The sequence below is a fragment of the Saccostrea cucullata genome, unplaced genomic scaffold (genome assembly GCF_032062105.1).
Source record: "Saccostrea cucullata isolate Sc308-1 unplaced genomic scaffold, CSIRO_AGI_Scuc_v1 ctg57, whole genome shotgun sequence".
NCBI classification, from domain to species: Eukaryota; Metazoa; Mollusca; class Bivalvia; order Ostreida; family Ostreidae; genus Saccostrea; species Saccostrea cuccullata.
Window position 1 is genome coordinate 100,036 of NW_026938498.1, and position 17,177 is coordinate 117,212.

The 17,177-nt window shown below is 34.6% G+C and overlaps 3 protein-coding genes across 4 annotated transcripts in view; 2 read left to right on the forward strand and 1 right to left on the reverse strand.

The window, feature by feature from the left end:
* LOC134250463 (STE20-like serine/threonine-protein kinase) overlaps positions 1 to 5,629 on the forward strand; it is a 40,566-nt gene extending 34,937 nt beyond the window's left edge. For both annotated transcript variants that reach the window (XM_062732824.1, XM_062732825.1), the window contains 3 exons: positions 348 to 473; positions 1,889 to 2,002; positions 4,404 to 5,629. In XM_062732824.1, coding sequence (XP_062588808.1) covers positions 348 to 473; positions 1,889 to 2,002; positions 4,404 to 4,562 — 399 coding nt within the window. In that variant the 3' untranslated portion in view covers positions 4,563 to 5,629. The remainder of the gene's footprint in view (positions 1 to 347; positions 474 to 1,888; positions 2,003 to 4,403) is intronic.
* A 583-nt stretch (positions 5,630 to 6,212) lies between these two features.
* Positions 6,213 to 8,424, reverse strand: LOC134250457 (uncharacterized). The gene is made up of 2 exons (XM_062732817.1): positions 7,828 to 8,424; positions 6,213 to 7,735 (listed from the first exon to the last, which is right to left on the reverse strand). Exons 1-2 carry the CDS (start codon positions 8,273 to 8,275, stop codon positions 6,531 to 6,533), a joined length of 1,653 nt encoding a protein of 550 aa, XP_062588801.1. The 5' UTR covers positions 8,276 to 8,424; the 3' UTR covers positions 6,213 to 6,530.
* Positions 8,425 to 11,232: 2,808 nt separating this feature from the next.
* Positions 11,233 to 13,617, forward strand: LOC134250464 (uncharacterized). The gene is made up of 2 exons (XM_062732826.1): positions 11,233 to 12,814; positions 13,004 to 13,617. Exons 1-2 carry the CDS (start codon positions 11,582 to 11,584, stop codon positions 13,391 to 13,393), a joined length of 1,623 nt encoding a protein of 540 aa, XP_062588810.1. The 5' UTR covers positions 11,233 to 11,581; the 3' UTR covers positions 13,394 to 13,617.
* Positions 13,618 to 17,177: the final 3,560 nt, after the last annotated feature.

Here is a 17,177-nt window from a genome sequence, read left to right on the forward strand (position 1 = left end):
CATAATTAATTCATATTATGATATAGGTTAATTTCTTTTCATAATACATGTAAATGAAGTTATGTTGATATGCATGAAATAAGTAAAAATTATGTTCACTTATGCATACACATTCTCACTGGATACTATGTTACAAATTTTGCATTCAATATATATTTTTCAGGAATTTTAAAATTTATTATGTATATACATTAAGCCTATATTGCATCTCTGTATTTATATATTTATGAGTGGGGACAGCAAAAAAATTTTAATATGAAGGAAATGGATGATTTTTGTGATTTCTCGAATAGTTTTAAAAATCCCAGTGAATTATATAGATAAAGCCTGTACTTGATGTTTTTCAGTTTGAGGAAAATGAGAAGAAGAGGATGAAGGCTGAACAGCAGCGACAAGAGCAGAAACACAAGAAACAGTGGGAGGAGCTTGTCTTCCGCAACGAGACCAGTCTACGAGAGCTCGAGCAGTTACAGGTAAGGGAGAATAAGTCTATGAGAGATCGAGCAGTTACAGGTAAGGGAGAAAACAATGAGACCAGTCTACAAGAGCTGGAAAGTTACAGGTAAGGCCATATAAAATTAATCTTTAGATTCTCATCCCCGCCCGCCCCTCTAAATGAGCCCGAGCAGTTACAGGTAATGGAGAATTATTAACAACGATTAAAACCGTGTCGCTATTAATAGCAAAGAGCATGTGAAGAGCAGAAAAATAGGCAATAAAAGAAGTTAAAATGTGAGGTAATTAGAGAACAACAACACAAGTACCATCACTGAGAGGAGCAGTTACAGGTAAGGGAGTAAAAATAACGAGTAAAATGACACCTGGTCAAGTTATATATAACGAGAGCTGTGCGACTTTGCTTTGAAATAAACAAAATCTACAGGTAATGGAGAAAACTGATTAAGAACATTTATATAGATTTTGCGAAAGTTCAAGCAGTTACCTCATTTTGTTCAGGGTGTGCCGTATAACGTGTACTTGATAACTAATTAACAATAAATATTTAATTTGAGATTTTCTTTAAGCAGTTAAAAGAATATGAAAAGAATTAAATCTATTCATATTTGCATTAAGGTAATGAAAAAAAAAATGTGTAGAGAGCTCGATTGCAGTTACAGGCCTATATATAAATTAAATTAACAACAAGACAATTTTTTAGCAAATTAGGATGAGAATCTAAAGAGAAATTTTACCTGGCCTAAGGGAGATAATTAACAATGAGACCAGTCTACGAGAGCTCGAGCAGTTACAGGTAATGGAGATTATTAACAACGAGGCCAGTCTCAGAGAGCTCGAGCAGTTACACGTAATGGAGGTAATTAACAACAAGACAAGTCTACGAGAGATGGAGCAGTTACAGGTAAGGGAGAAAACAAGACAGTCTCCGTGAGCTCAAGCAGTTACAGGTAAGGGAGAAAACTGATAACAAGACCAGTCTAAGAGAGCTCGAGCAGTTACAGATTAGGGAGAAAAAATCAATGAGACAAGTCTCAGAGAGCTTAATTGAGCAGTTACAGGTAAGCTAGAAAATTGACAAGGAGACAAGTCTATGTAAGAGAAACAGGTAAGAGAAAATTGACAATGTGACCAGTGTATATGAGCTTGAACAGTTACAGGTAAGGGAGAAAATGGACAAGACCAATGCAAGAGAGCTTGAGCAGCTACAGGTAAGGGAGAAAAAGTCTTAGAGAGTTTGAGCAGTTACAGTTAAGGGGAAGGAATTCCATATTGAGATCTATCTCTGAGAACTTGAGCAATTTCAATTAAGGGAGAGAAAGTCTCTGCTGAGAACTCTTTCTTGGAGCTAGAGCAGTTATGAGTAAGGGAGAAAAAACACAAGAACTTCAACATTTGAATATAAGTATAAATTTCTGTTTTGTGAATACAGGCAGAGAAGAGGAAGATGCTAATGGAGCAGGAAACACAGAAGATAAAAGAACTAGATGATCAGTATGCCAACGAACTACGGGAATGGAAGCAACAATTGGTGCCAAGGAAACAGGTAAGGTCACAGGTCAAAGTTCACACCCACAATTTCCCTGAGAGGTAGAAGTAGTTACATTACTCTTTAGGGTGAAAGATCCTTACTGACCTAGTAGATTTACAATACTTAATTTCATTTTCACAATAGAAGCTAAGTGGGGACTTAACTTGTCTTAGATTAATAATTCCAATATAAGCACTCCTAACAATTTGATTGTTTCTTAGTTTGTACAGTAAGCTTTCATGATTTTTTTTTTTGAACATCATTTATCATGGATTTTCATTTTTTGGTCAAAATCACTGTCTTTGGCTGCTGAACATTAACTAGCAAGATTGGCAGCTTGCAACATTTTATCTTTTAATTGTTAAAACATTTGATAATGAAATAGGCAGGTACATTTCTACATGGCCCAGTTAATGTTCTGTGGCCTACACTACATCAAGTCCCTTCACATTAGTTTGCATAATATGTCATGTTTTAGCCAAATTGTCACAGTTCTCCACCAGTGTGAGTATTGAGGGAATGACCTGTGTTTTCATGTCATTATATTGTCATTTGTTTGGCTTCATATGTTGTTTATCATTCAAGATTTTTCAAGTTTGTTCATAGTTCATTTCAGTATTACATGTAATGACATTCACTTGAAATTTTAAATTAAAAATGATGCCCTAGTTTTTTTTTCCCTTCTAGTTTTTAAAATGGGCTATTATTGTTTCATGTTGTATTAAGAAGTCTTGATTATCACGTCGTAAAAGTTAGAAGCTTTTTTTTGAGATTTGGATTAACCCATCTTGCATTGTACATGAACATATCCCAGTAGTAGCTAAATTGTGGTTGGAGCAATCAACTTGATTTGTTGTTGTTGATTGGTCGTTGTCAATGATTGAATAATATTGATTGGCACATTGTATATATATATTCATATAATATTCAGAGGAGAGTTAGAAGAAATCCCTAATTCACACTCATTGCATGCTAGAGGTATGTGGTTTTAGCTTTGTATAATATTGAAATTGGGAAGATGAGGTTAATTCACAACCTAGATGAATTTACAGATTAGATTCTTATAAAAATAGGGGTGGGGAGTTTTCATAAACAAGGAGTTTCTTGTCATGTCTTTCATCGTGCAGTATTGATTGTACTATGACCAAAGTAGGAATGTGTTTTTAAAAACAAGTAGTTCTTGTTCAAAATATTCATGTTTCATGAAAACAGAACATACATATAGAATATAAACTAACCATTTCCAAACATTTCGTATCATCACATAAAAATCAGGAGTAAAAATTCCTTTGTACTCAGAAAAACTTTTGACGGATTAAGATGCAATGTTCAGTTTTAAATTCCTATTGGCAGGAGCATTTAGCCGTGTTAGAGGTGAAATCCGAGATACATAGGCGCACGACTTCTCCTGGACGGAGAGGAACAATTCATAAAGTCTCCAGCTCTGATAAAATCAATGTTGTCAGTGCTGCATTCTGAGTAAGCCCCACAGGTCCATGTACATATAAAGATGACCTATTCAGTTATATGTGTAGCATGGAGACATATATTTCATAAAACTTTTATTTTTTTTTCTATATATATTAAATATTTCTGTTCGTTTACCCAATGGACAGTTACCTTATCTCGATTAAGATTCTGTCATTTCAAATCATATTTCATATGAACCTTTCTATTAAAAATACGAGCTGCAGCTGTTTATTTTTCCTGGCAATTACATGAACTCCAAGTTATTTTCATCTCAAATTGTATTTCATATGAACCATTCTGTTTTTTCCCCTGGCAGAATCTCTTAGATTCAGTTGATTCATTTCAGAGCTACGCTAAGGCAAAGTAGAGGTTTGTCTCTTCTGACAAAAGTCTGGACTTTTTATCTTTTTGGGAAGCTGCCTTTGTTTTCATATTATGGAAATTGGAACATATCTTATAAAGGCTTCTCAGAAATCAAAGCTGTTTTAGTTCTGTAAAATTTTTGTAATTTTTGAAAATTTTCCATTTCTATTTAATTCTTCATCAAAGACAGAATTTGATTTCTGAGATGCCTAACTGTCATAATCAAGAGAAATCATTTTATGTTTTTAAAAAAGTTGTTTCTTGGTGGTGTGTATTTTATGAATTTCAGTTGCTCTTAATTAACAAATAAGAGAAAAAAAATATTATTGGTAAATATGTATTAAGGACTAGCTCCTTTAAAAAAGTCATGTATTGAAAAAAAAATATTTACATGTAGTTCATTTCATTCATTATACTGTTCACTGTATACCTTGTATTCAGTTTGTATTGCATGGAAACCATAACTGCATCATTTTAAAACTGTATTTCTTCTTGTCGACTTCATTTTATTTAAGACTGATATTTTTATGATTGTGAAAACTGATTTAAATGCTAATCCTTGAAAACAAAAATATTATTTTAGAAACTTGAAGAGGAATTTCAAAGACAAAAAGATGAACAAGAAAAGTTTTACGGAACTGTGATAATTACGGGAAACGAAGGAATGCCCGCCCCGAGGCCGGAATCCGGCAGCATGAGGAACAAGGAATCGGTCAAATCTCGACACTCGACAGTGATTTAACGACCACTTTATTTCCTTCCAGCATGGTGCCACTATTTGTGATGACCTTTGACCTTGTCTGCGTATGAAGTCCTTTCCATGTTTTTTTGCGTTTTCTCATTCTCTGTTACATCTGGAGTCAAAAGACTGTGTTCAGTTCTCGTCACAACAGTTGCGCCTCGTTTTCTGAACAAGAGATATTGAAAAATGTTTGAAAATGAATTTTCATCAGATTTTTTTTTCGTTTCATCTTTATATGAATGTATCAGAGAGAGGATTATGTAATTTTATTGTCAAACATTCCTCATGGCTTATTTCTGTAAGAGGTTTAGCCATGGTACAGCTAGTCTGTATATGCTTAAAGAAATTTTTTGTTTATATCTGATGCACTTTCTGTGCTATCAATTAAACTGCTCTGAAAAGTACACAGCAATATAATATGTCCACAGTACGGTTGAAGTTTTGTTGCGACTTTTTTTTTCTTACGCCAAAATATCTTGTGGACATCTTGAAATAATATTAAAATGCCCTGTATTGTGTTTCTGTCTTGTTAAGATATTGTAATATTCTATTAGTGTTATCTCGGGAAATCTTTGAATAATTTTTTTTTGATACTGCAATACATGTTTGTGCTACAAGTGGAAACCTGGAAAAGTATGAATGACTGATCAAGTGCTCTTTTCGAGACGTTTAGTTTCTATCTCTGCATTATTGTTTGATGTGTATGTTCATTCATGCTATGTATGTTTATTTATAATCCTCAGATTTTTTGTCAAAGATTTAGACAGATGTTAGAATTTTCAAGTTTTATACATGCGTATATAAATATATCTTCATTCATGTTATAATATTGCCATACCACATATTTGGTAGCAAATTGAAAATTGGATAATATTTTATATCATTGATTCTGTTTCGATGTTCAAACTTCCCCCATTTTACCATAGTGACTATCAGAGGCTACAGGCCAGTGAAGCTAGTGTGGTATCGATACATGTCTGGCACTATTTATGTCAGATGGCTTTTATCATACTTATATACATATTCCTGAAAAGGGCTATGTTATTTTAATAAATTCAAGAGTAAAACACTGGTGTTTGTTTATATATCATTATTGCAATTTATAGCCATGCCTGATTAGTTTGCTCAAATGCTGAAGTCAAAGCTGAACATGATTTGTAAAATGCAGAATTATCTTTGACTGCCATATTTGTTTCCTCAAGAACATACATCTTCAAACCCTATATAAGCCTTGGCATTGTTCAGTGTATTTTGCTACACTGATTCTATCTGAGCACATATCTCCTTCATTGTCAATGTAAAGAACTTGGGTGCAAAAATATGACTTTTGTTTGCTTCTACAATGTTAGGAAGAATAAATAAAGAAATTTAAAGTCCGCTGCATAGTGCAATAAATTACACTGTAAAACTAGAGGTACTGTGAGCAATAAGCTCACTAGATGATAACCCCGCTCCAATATAGTTATAATGGCAGTGTCCATGTTTTGCACTGGGAGACCTGAAATAAGTGTCGGATCAAAAAGTTAAATAACAGGTCACTGGCATATTATGTAATAAAGAATATGTGAAAGTATCATTAAATTTTATTTAGTGGTATAGGAGGAGTTGATAAGAGATGAGTACCCTTCAATAATATAGAAAAATGACCGTGCTCATGTTCTGTTCTGTGAAATCCAAAATACGTGTCCGATCAAAAAGTGATATAGGAGGTGCACAGTGGAACTAGAACAAAGATTCTGTGAAAGTCTCATTAAATTTTATTCAGTGGTAAAAGAGGAGTTGTGGATAAGAGATAGGTACCCCAAAGCATAACATACGGACGGACGAACATTCCGATCACTATCACTTTTCAAGCGGGGAGTATAAAAAAGAAAGATTTCTTTGAAGAATTACGGGACGTAAAAATATTGTTATCATGCAAGGGTAACAACAGAACACCCATCTCATGAGTAAATACAAGTCATCATCTTATAGTGTGTATATAGAAATGAATTCGTCACCATCCCCTTTATGTGTTAGCGCAAAAAGATCGCCTTTCTTATTCAATGCCAATGATCTTGGATGAGATGCCTCAACAGAGAGATTTTCTTCCGACGCTTTACTTAAATGTTTATCAGTATAAATGCGGACACTCCCCGCAGCAACGAGAACGGTTTCGCCGTGAACAAGAATTCCTCGGGGTTCTGCAACCGGTGGTAGGGGTCGATATCGAAAGGAACCATTTTCCGCCATGTAAATAACAGTGATGCGATTTGTTGTGTAATCACCCACGTAGATCATCCATTTTCCTACACCAGCAGACGTGGCCGAAATGTGATTTGGCATAATGAAATGAGTCTTGTCCTCTCTAGCTTTTAATCTGTTTGTCTTTAAAAATCGAAAATCTTTCTTGCCTCCTTTGTGTTCATTAAACGTTAGGAAATTATCGTTTTCTTCGTCGGTATCGTAAGCTTCATTCAGGACTGCCGATTCTATACCAGGAGGAATGGTACTATGGTTTTGAGAGGGTAACCCCGAGTCACTTTCCTCTAGTCCCCCTATATTTCGTTCGTCGTCTGTCCCTCCAGAAGAAATCTTTTTACAATCAATCTTTGTCGCACAGAAATCTGATTCCTGTATTTGTAATCCCTCAAAGCCATTCTCACAGAATTGTTCCAAGTCAAGTTCGGAAATTTCAAAGGGGTCACCCTTCAAAGGTCTTATTTCAGAAAGCTGGGTTCCGTTTCGCTTCATTAAAATAATACTTTGCAGACTACGGCAGCAAACAGCAAACTTTTCTTCGTCTAATTTACATATTCCACCACACTGTAAAGGAACAGTGAACTTGTCTTTGATTGCCAGTTGCGAATTTCCAGCACTAATGACTCGAATGAATTCGTTTTCGGGAAACGTTACGTAAGCTGATATGTCGTTAAACAGGGTGAGGAACATCGGACGAGAATCAAACTGCAAAACGTCAACCGTTGCTCCCATATTTGCTCCACGGGAGACGAATTTCTTGAGTTTCTTGTTTTTAGCATCTGTAACAAGAACGTGGTCATCTTCTGTAAAACATAGATCTATAAGCCAGGATTCTTGGAGATCGTTTTCTTGTTTTCCTTGCACACTTTTTAATTTACAAAATAGATTTCTGTGAATGCCTCTTGATTTAACGAAGCTAAGCTCCTTTTGACCTAAAGCAAAACACATACATGTACAGTAAATAAAAAATACTAATATAAAAATTAAAAATGGAGCAAGTGTTCATGTGTTGCAATTTACTTACATTCAAACCTGAGGCTTTCTTTTAGAATTGCAAACCATTGTTCTTCCGTTTTGTGTTGGACATCTAAATAAGTCGTAGTGCTGAGAAATGGAGGGATTGCACAATCTTCTAGAAGCACTGGAATTACTTGAAGTTGTTCAGGATTTTCAATGTTAATTTTTTTTGCAAGCTGGGTTTCATATTCAACCCATTGACTCTGTAGAAACGCTGGTGTTAGCACCACGATAACCTTGGAAGATCGTTGTAGAAATCTCACTATGTTCTCGATGATCTGGAGACCTGGCAAGAAATCTCGCTCATGATAGAAACATCTCTGTCCAGTTTTTTCCAACTTCTCCACTGTACTTTTCACCCAGTCTTTATCTGGGTTTATCGTTTTATAGACAAAAAACACCCCTGATCGGTCTGTACTTTCGGTTTTGTTGACCTGCTGAGAATCATTGGCCATTCGGTACTCTTCCTTTATCTTTGTCCATCAGCTTCACTTAAAAACTTTCAAACATCCGTTGAACTGCAACTTTTATTGTTGTACTTGACATCTGAGTTGTTAAATCGTTGATTAATTGAATTCTTTTTTCAATGAATGAACCTTTAAATGGCCATATTTCAACATGACAATATAGTTTTTTACATGTGTATAGATTTTAAAATAACATTACGTAATAGGAAAAACCACATTTTCCATAATTAAATATCACAATTGATACTTTGCCACATGATTCAGACTTTAATTTTTTTACTCGGTATTGAGACCGCCATTTAACAAATTTAAAGATCTAACATTCAATTAATATTTTCCTTCCCTTTTTAAAGATCTAGCACCCATTTTTGCTTCACTGAACATCGATTTAATAGTTACAAGACAGTAATCATGCTTTTTACTATCCCATAACAATTAATATCGTCACTTTCATGTGTACAGCCTCATGGAAAGCAATGTACGTGCAGTTCATAATAAATCAAAGATTACTAGTATTTTTTTTATGTCAGAGAGTATAAACTTTGGAGATATAGTTCAAAGTACATATTTAAGCATTGAATTCATATTTTGGGATGTCTGCGGTCCTATAACACACCTGGCCGTGCCGACAAATTGAATACCCTGCGTTAGCGCGGTATGATAATTTGTCGGCACGGCCAGGTGTGTTGTAGGACCAAAACATCCCAAAATATGAATTTAATACTTATATTTACATTCTTCAAATTTTCCTCTACATAATTGTAATTTCGGTAATCTTTAATGTGAATTTAGCGCCCTTCAAAAGTGGTGTGCTTTATAGACGTAAGAGCCGTTTGTGACGTCGTAAAGTTAAATAACGCAAACGAACATTGCGAGGAAAAAAAAGTGACAAACTAATTTTAAATGCACATTTGTTGTATTTTTTCGTTAATTCAACAGGGTTAATTTTTTTTTATTAAATTTTGTCAAACACTGTACATGTTGGTGATCACAAAGTATTGAAAATGCATATAGTTCCTACTGGGTATTCTAACGCGCGGTGACAAGGTTTCGTGTGTGTTACAGAGATTTGAACGTCATGGATTTCTAATGGATTCCTTAAAGAAAATTACACTGAATGTAAATATTGATATCTGCTCTTCCTGAAGTACATTTCACACTGAGCTGCAATAATGTTCACCTTATGATGTTAAATAACATTATGATGCATTAAAATCCACAAGTTTGGGATTCTGTTGTCCATAAATTCTTTTGAGTGTTATGTAATTTGTGGGAGAAATTAACTGCTCTTCTCCCCCGAAAAAAACCCTTCTGATTTTGTCATATACCTGGTAGTTTTGTATGTGTCTGTCTGTTCTACATCATCACTGTCAAGGTCACTACAGAACCAGCCTATCTGATCTCAGTATGCTCTCTATCACAAACCGTTCCTGACCGCACCTCAATAAATCTTAGTTGGTCAGCATCTTTTATTGTGGGTTGTAGTCTTGATTGAGCGCTATTTTTCATTGGTGAAGGTCAAAGACCATTGAAATTAATTAGGCAACTGACATTTTAATTCGTGATGTCAAAGAAAACGAAAATGACCTTGACCTGACCTTGCTCCTACAATGAAACGGTCAATATTAATCTAAGTGATGCCAACGCTTAGTGACAATGTCTTTTTGAATCTTAGGGAAAAAAAATGTTAAATGCATATAAATATTAAGAAAATCACTCCCTTAAAGTTCATTGAAGAAAACACAACAAACTAAATTTATTTCCCAATCGAAGTACAAGTAACCACCATAAAAATTATGAGTATCGTGTATACGTAAATACGTACTGGTTCTTAGAATCCACGGCATGAGTAGCATGCATATGATTCAAATGTGAGATGGTATATACAGTGTAGTGTTATAGAGCATGTTTACGAGGCATTGAACCATTTTCTACCTACACTAACATTTCACCGTGGGTTATCAGAATTCCTGAGAAAACAAGAAATTTTTAGTAGTGTTTTGAGAGAGAGAGAGAGAGAGAGGACATACACGTCGTACATGTATATACACACCCTACAACTTCTAAGATATTTTTTCAACTTAAAATCATACTTTCATAAGATGATCAGAGAAGTTCTGACCAGAAATAAAATGATGGAATCCTACTATTTGGGAGAAAAATTAACATATTATATAGTTTAATTTTAGCTGGTAATTCTCTTAAATTTGATTTGTAGGAGATGTACAGTGTTGCCAGAAATCATAAAATCGCACGCAGAAGTGTCCTTCAGTGATTGGTACTTTTATTTTGTACAGTGAATAAGAAATTTAAGTTCAAAACTTTCTTGCGCAAGTCCTTTATTAAAACAAGAATTATCAAACAATTAAGATCAAGATCGAAAGAGAGATTGAATATTTTATATATCAAATGAACATTCCTTGCATGGTCGCACGATCACCTTTTTATATAAGAAGAAAGGATAATTAGTTGAGATCCTAAAAATTCTTAGAAAGATCTATACACTAATTTCTTTCTTTCAGTATACATGTATATGTATACAAAAAAACAAAAACCAAAAAACAAAAAAAAAAAAAAACAAAAACAAAAACAAAAACAAAAAACGCATGATTCATCTTTCAAATTAATATTTTAAAACATAATTCTTGGGTTATGAAAATTACCCACAAATGTGAAAAAGATGCAACAACTTTAAACTTTCTCGTTCTAACACATAATATGAAAGAAATCTGACTTATTATGATTATCAAACTGCAGGAAACAAGTAGGCCTTTGCGTCAGTCATTATATTCTCCAAGAAATTTCACCTCCCATTGCTGCCAACCGTAACAGCAAAAACGTAACTGCGCAATTTGTTCAAGGATTTATCAAATATTTTGGCGGTTCACCATCACAGAATAATTAGCATGTGGGGAGGTGGCTATATAAAAGATGTAAACAAACATTGTTTACTTATTCTGCTGCAAGAAATCTTTGACGTGAGGATGTATATGTTCTGCAGGAAAATGAAACACGGAAATAAATTTTAAAGCAGATGAGATGCATTGAAAGTACTTTTAATTCAATGTTTTGAGAATTGGTACGCTGATAAAAGGTGAAAATTTAATTACTCTAGACTCCTACACTGGGAAATTTAATTTCTATTCACGAAAAAGGAACAACTCAATTCTCGTATCCAAATTCACTGACGGAAAGAAATTAAAATCATGTCTTGAACATCAAAGTAATTATCACCCTCGGGAGCCCCGTGTTATCTTGTGTTTTGAAGTGCTTATCTCAGATTTTTGCTTCCGTATGTCTATGTTGGAATTCTCCTCTCTGCTTCATTGCAGCAGAGAAACAGCGGAGAATACACTGGGAATACCCATCTACCGACAGAGGGCGTCGTGGGTACACCAAGCAGACATGGAATTAGCGGCCAGTCCTGGAATGACGGACCTTTTGACCCAGAGAACAATCCTAGAGCATCTGTTTCTTAAACGTCCTATAGAAGGCGAATTTTGGTATGTTATTGTGGCTGAATGGATAGAGCAACTAAAACGATACATAGGCTTACAGACAACACGGAAATTTTATCACCAAAGGACGAACCCTGGTCCGATTATCACTCGTCGGGACTATGCACATACTGTTGACGTAGTACACGAAGATGCATGGCGTATGATGGTACAATGGTACGGACTAACGGATGGCCATAAACCAATCAAACTTGTTGTGTATAACTACAGACGCGGTCCTGAAATAGAGCACAATTTGAACTCTTTCAAAGTGATGCTCAGTGTATCATCTGTTGAAGACTTTCACCATGTCAAGTTCAGCAAGATGGAGAAAATCGGCCATGTTGAGTATAAAGTTCGGCATTTGTACCGTATACCAAAAGAAAAACATTCAAGAATATGGGCTAAGACAGACACCGATAGCGACTGGAGACTTCTTCTGAATCGCGACAAAACTGTGGGAAAATATCTTGATATCGATTCCGACTTTATTCGTCCAATTGTCGCTCTTGAAATTTGTGACGAAGAAGGGAAATGGGTAAAAGCTCCTCAAGACGCATGCGCGGAAGAAATTCAAGAGTGCCCAGTAGGACCTCTGTACGAACATGACATCTTCACGGACCTTACGAGCAGCTGGGAGGTCGATATCCATGACCAGATCGACCATATTGGGAAGAGCTTAGTGGATAATCTCCACGTCAATTTTAACGCTTTCGTGCAAAAAGCGCGGGAATTTGTTGACGAACGAGACTATCATTTGCGTCAACGAGAACGCGATATCTATCGCAGAGAGTCATTTATTGAGGATCTCACTGAAAAATTGGAAAATAAAGAAAAGGTACTAGACGCTCAGTTAGAGTCATGTGAGAGGCAACTGAACGAATGTGACAAACGCAGAAAAGACATTGAGGTAGAATGCAAGAAGCAAAGGGAAGATTTGGATCGCCTCGAAGAACGAAGGAGAACCGACTTTAATGCACAGAAAGAATCATTTGAAAATGAACGAGACAAGTTTCATTCGGAATTGCAGGTAAACTTCTTCTGAATTGTTGCAACAATTCATTGTTTAGTTTCAAAATACTGTCAAATATATAAAATTCATTCTATCATTCGTGAAATGAGAAAAAATACATTTAAAAAAAATATTTCATTATTGTACAATGTATAACACATTTTTACGCCAAAATATATGGATTTCATATCAATTTTTTTCCCATAGCGTATGTCAGACATGTACAAAATCCAGGATAGCCGCATCAAACTGGATATCGGAGGTCAACTGTTTACGACATCACTAACCACACTTAACCGTGATCCAGACTCGATGCTGGCGGCCATGTTTAGCGGTCGCCATGAACTGAAAAAAGAAGATGGCAATGGAAGCTACTTCATAGACAGGGATGGCACACACTTTCGATACATTCTTAACTTTCTAAGAGACAGTGAGGTCAAAGATGGAACTATTCCAGAAAATCCCAACTTGTGGAGAGAATTGTTGACGGAGGCGGAATACTACCAGATTGGAGGACTCGTGCACTATCTGCAGTCTCTCCTTCACAGTCACCAACAGCGACACGATTCTCCCTCTAGCGACACAACTTTTGTCTAAACTGGCCTTAAAAATAATATAGGCTTTCGGTCTAAATACTACCAACAACTGTATATTGATCATTCTGAAATGGCCAACATGATGTTTAATTTATAATGCTTACCGACTTTCGATGTTAATTCATCCGGTCTGCGAATGAAGTGTTTTTGATTTGTTCCCGAAATCAATCAAACATTTTCAGCCATACTCTCTTGCATTTGGTGTGAATAAAATGTGCAATAATTTATAGTTATATGAATTAAGAGTGATCCGAGGCTCTATATGCTGAAAATCAAAAAAACGCAAAATCCACTTAGATATAATAATAATCATTTTAAGTTTAAAAGGTAGAAATCAAAGCGTAAATAAACAATAAATTATCATTAATTTGAAAGAATCAGAGTTTCTATATTCTTTTTTGTTTAATGTTGGCTTTTACGCTGGAAACAATGCGTTGCATTACTGGAGCTAGCGCTGTGTGAGAGAAAGACTGCAAATTCGCCAAGCAAAAATACCATGTTCAAATAGACGCGCTGGACTGTTGATAACTGTTGAGTTAAACAGTTCACTGTATCCAATAATAATGTGTTCCGATTTTACATTTTGAAATGGTCCCAGTTCTTGGAAAACCCCAAAAGTTTAGTTTTTTCTTTAATTTCGAAAAAAAAAATTTTTCTCACATTGCAAGTACTGTATAGCGGGTTATTTTTGCCCGATTTATTTTTGCCCTCACACTTTCAAACAATTTTGCCCCGTCATAAATTCGCCAAAATCACAGTTCCTTGAAGAAATCATACTGTATTCTTTGAATTCGCTCCGTTTTAAATTCGCCCAACCGAGGGTAGGGCGAAAGGGGTGAAAATAAATGGGAGCAAAAATTTCTCTATAAGCCGTTTTTACAAAACGTCAACAGATATAAGTAACTGTTATGCTGAAAAGTTGTTAAAAGGTGTCACTTAGCTTTATAGGGTTAATCAAAGAAAGTGAGTGCACTGGATATAAGAAAGCACAAAACAAGTAGTCTGTTTTTGAACAACAAATAAAAACCTTTCCCTTTAGTTTGTAACTGTCAAACCTTACCGTTTTCTATTCTGCGACTTCGTGAATTTATACAAAGGATATAAAAAAGTTTGCCTGCTTAATAAAGAATTAGATTGAAGGTGAACCCACAATTCGCATTTCTCAAAATTCAGTTCTTTCCGACAGGGTCATTTTACAGGACCCGGATGAAGGGGTAAATTAGTCCTGTTATCTCTCTGGAAAAAATCTTAAAAAATATTTGAGTATGATAGTTGATGAATGTTGTCGTTCACTCAAAATTATTAGAACAACTCCGCCTACATTCAAGTCATACAGGTCCCTGCCCCTTCGACTTACCCAAAGGTAAACAAGTTATGCTCCTCAAGGTTGCATTTTTTATAAATAAATTGCAGATCGGTATGTAAGAGACATTGGATGATTTTTTAAAAAAAAATATTAATCGTTTGTGTAATGCAGTTATACAAAAAGCTTACGAAAAAAAAAATTGGATAATTTACTCGATCATATACTCAATTCTGGACGCAGATGTTTAAAAAAAATAAATGCTTATGGGTTCATTTCTTTGTCGCTGTCCAAATTTATACTAGGATTAGAAAATGGATTACTGGGTGTGCAAAGTGTGAAAGGGGATTATGTTTTTTTTTCTGGCTAATTGAATGAAACTAAATGTAATCTTTTGGATGCATTAATTTAGCCTAATAATGCCCAAGATCTTTGATGCACTTTTAATTATTCTTTTTGTTTTTAAAAGTCTTCGAATGCATACAAATAGGTTTTTATCACACGCGATAAATACGTGATTCTATCGTTATTTGATTTAAGGAATACATGTCTTAATTTTTTATTGGTCGTGATGTGATCAAGCAAATAGATTGCATGATAATTTGCCGAAGGTGTTTTTGCATTGAATTATCACACAAGTCATTGGCATATACATATACATGAACAGAAGGTTTATGCAGAAATCAAGCATTTTTACTACACGAATATGAAGTTTTACCTCGGACAAAGAAATTTAAAAATTGTGTAAATATTGATGAATAATTTAATGATACAATAGCAAACACGGATCCATACAGGAATTGAAAAGCTATGTCATCTATAAAATTGCCGCTGAATGCAGTAGTTTAATGTGGATGAACATTAAGAACAAGACTATCCACTATTCTCAGGCCCTTAGGAAGTAATTTCAGTTTTTTTGGGGGAGGGGCGCAGCCATGCATACCAAAAATTTCTTGACAAGCAAAAAAAGGGGTCATAAGACGCTTTTGTTGAGTAGTACTCTATATATTGGCAAAATAATTTTTTATGGGGGGGGGGGCACCCACCCCCGGTGCCTTCGACCATTATTCCCTAAATGTTAGGTAAATTATGTATAAACGGGAACCATTAATCCCCTCCCGAAAATTCCCCAGCCATGGAAATTTATATGAGTAAAAACGCCATATTAATATATTCTCTTTCCCTTGGAAGATTTATAAAATTCAAAGATCAATTTAAATTTTATGTGGAGCATTACTTTATGCAACCTTATTATAACTAGGGTTAAAATATAAATCCCCTTAAATGAACTCGTCTGTAATTAGGTTCACATGTATACTGTGTTCAATTTATGTCATAAAACATTTTGAAATTGTAAATGTTACATTTTACTGTCTTAAGTATGGTCTAACTGTGGTTCTTTGTCTTGAATGCAGATTTTGATATGATAATTTTTCAAAGGGTGAATCATTTTACCCATACCGGCGAAATCCTTTGATCATCTGTCTGTTTTTGGACTTAAAAAATACAATCTTGCAAATATTTAGCAAGTTTATCTGGATTGGTTATATGATAAATAAGTAATTATACAAGACAAACAAATAAAACATTAACATGTAATTTTTTTTTATTTGAAAAAGTGCATCTTGACTTGTCGATCGATTTAGTATCCACTGACAATATCTAAAGAAATGCGATGATTAAAAATAGACTGCTGTCTCTCACTGATTATCAATTTTAATTGCCAGTGATTAAAAAAAATGAGAGGACACGCGGAATGTTTTGTATTTTTTGCGTCTCCTTTCAAATCCGTGGGCAGTAGATCTTTATACTTAGGGGAAATAACGTAAACATGATTCTATTTTAAAGATGCATCTTTTAGAAATTGTCTAAACCACTCGGTTTCAGAATAAGAGAAATTGTGCATTTTCATTTGATCTTCATTGGATTTATTAAATTTTAGTTTTGACTCAGTCATTAGTGTGAATAGTCTAAACTTGCTTGTAATATTGGTTTTGAGAAAAAGAATAAAAAAGTTAAAACAAATGAAAGTAAACTTGATTTTCGTTTTGAAATTGCAACAGTTTAAGGAAATACAGTCATAAATTGCAAAACTTTCTTTATTGCGCATTCAACCTGCCGTAAACGTACACAACTGAACTTAACATGCAGTAAAACGCATTAAGTAATTAACCTTTTCCATGAAATTGTGCCAGAGAGGTTAAGAAATCTATGACGTACATGGGTTTCACACCCTGGTCATTTGCGGCTTGTCATCCGAAGAGAATTACAGGGGGCCCCAGTGCTGCTGCGAAATGGGTAATGTACCTTAATTGTTTGTTTAAATAACACACTTTATGAGATTTTTTATGAACATTTTTTCAATAATTTTTTTTATCTTGGCTATCCTGTTTTGTAAAATTATAAAATGTATTTTTACTTCTTTTGGAAATATTTCTAATTTTTTTTTTTTTTTTTTGAATTTTTCCTGCAATTTTATTCT

Bases quoted from the DNA above. Each gene is read 5' to 3' on its own strand.
- LOC134250457 (XM_062732817.1), bottom strand. From the start codon at position 8,275: ATGGCCAATGATTCTCAGCAGGTCAACAAAACCGAAAGTACAGACCGA. The intron at 7,736-7,827 runs GTAAGTAAATTG...GTTTTGCTTTAG, and splicing joins AGAAAGCCTCAGGTTTGAAT to GTCAAAAGGAGCTTAGCTTC.
- LOC134250464 (XM_062732826.1), top strand. From the start codon at position 11,582: ATGTCTATGTTGGAATTCTCCTCTCTGCTTCATTGCAGCAGAGAAACA. The intron at 12,815-13,003 runs GTAAACTTCTTC...TTTTTCCCATAG, and splicing joins AGTTTCATTCGGAATTGCAG to CGTATGTCAGACATGTACAA.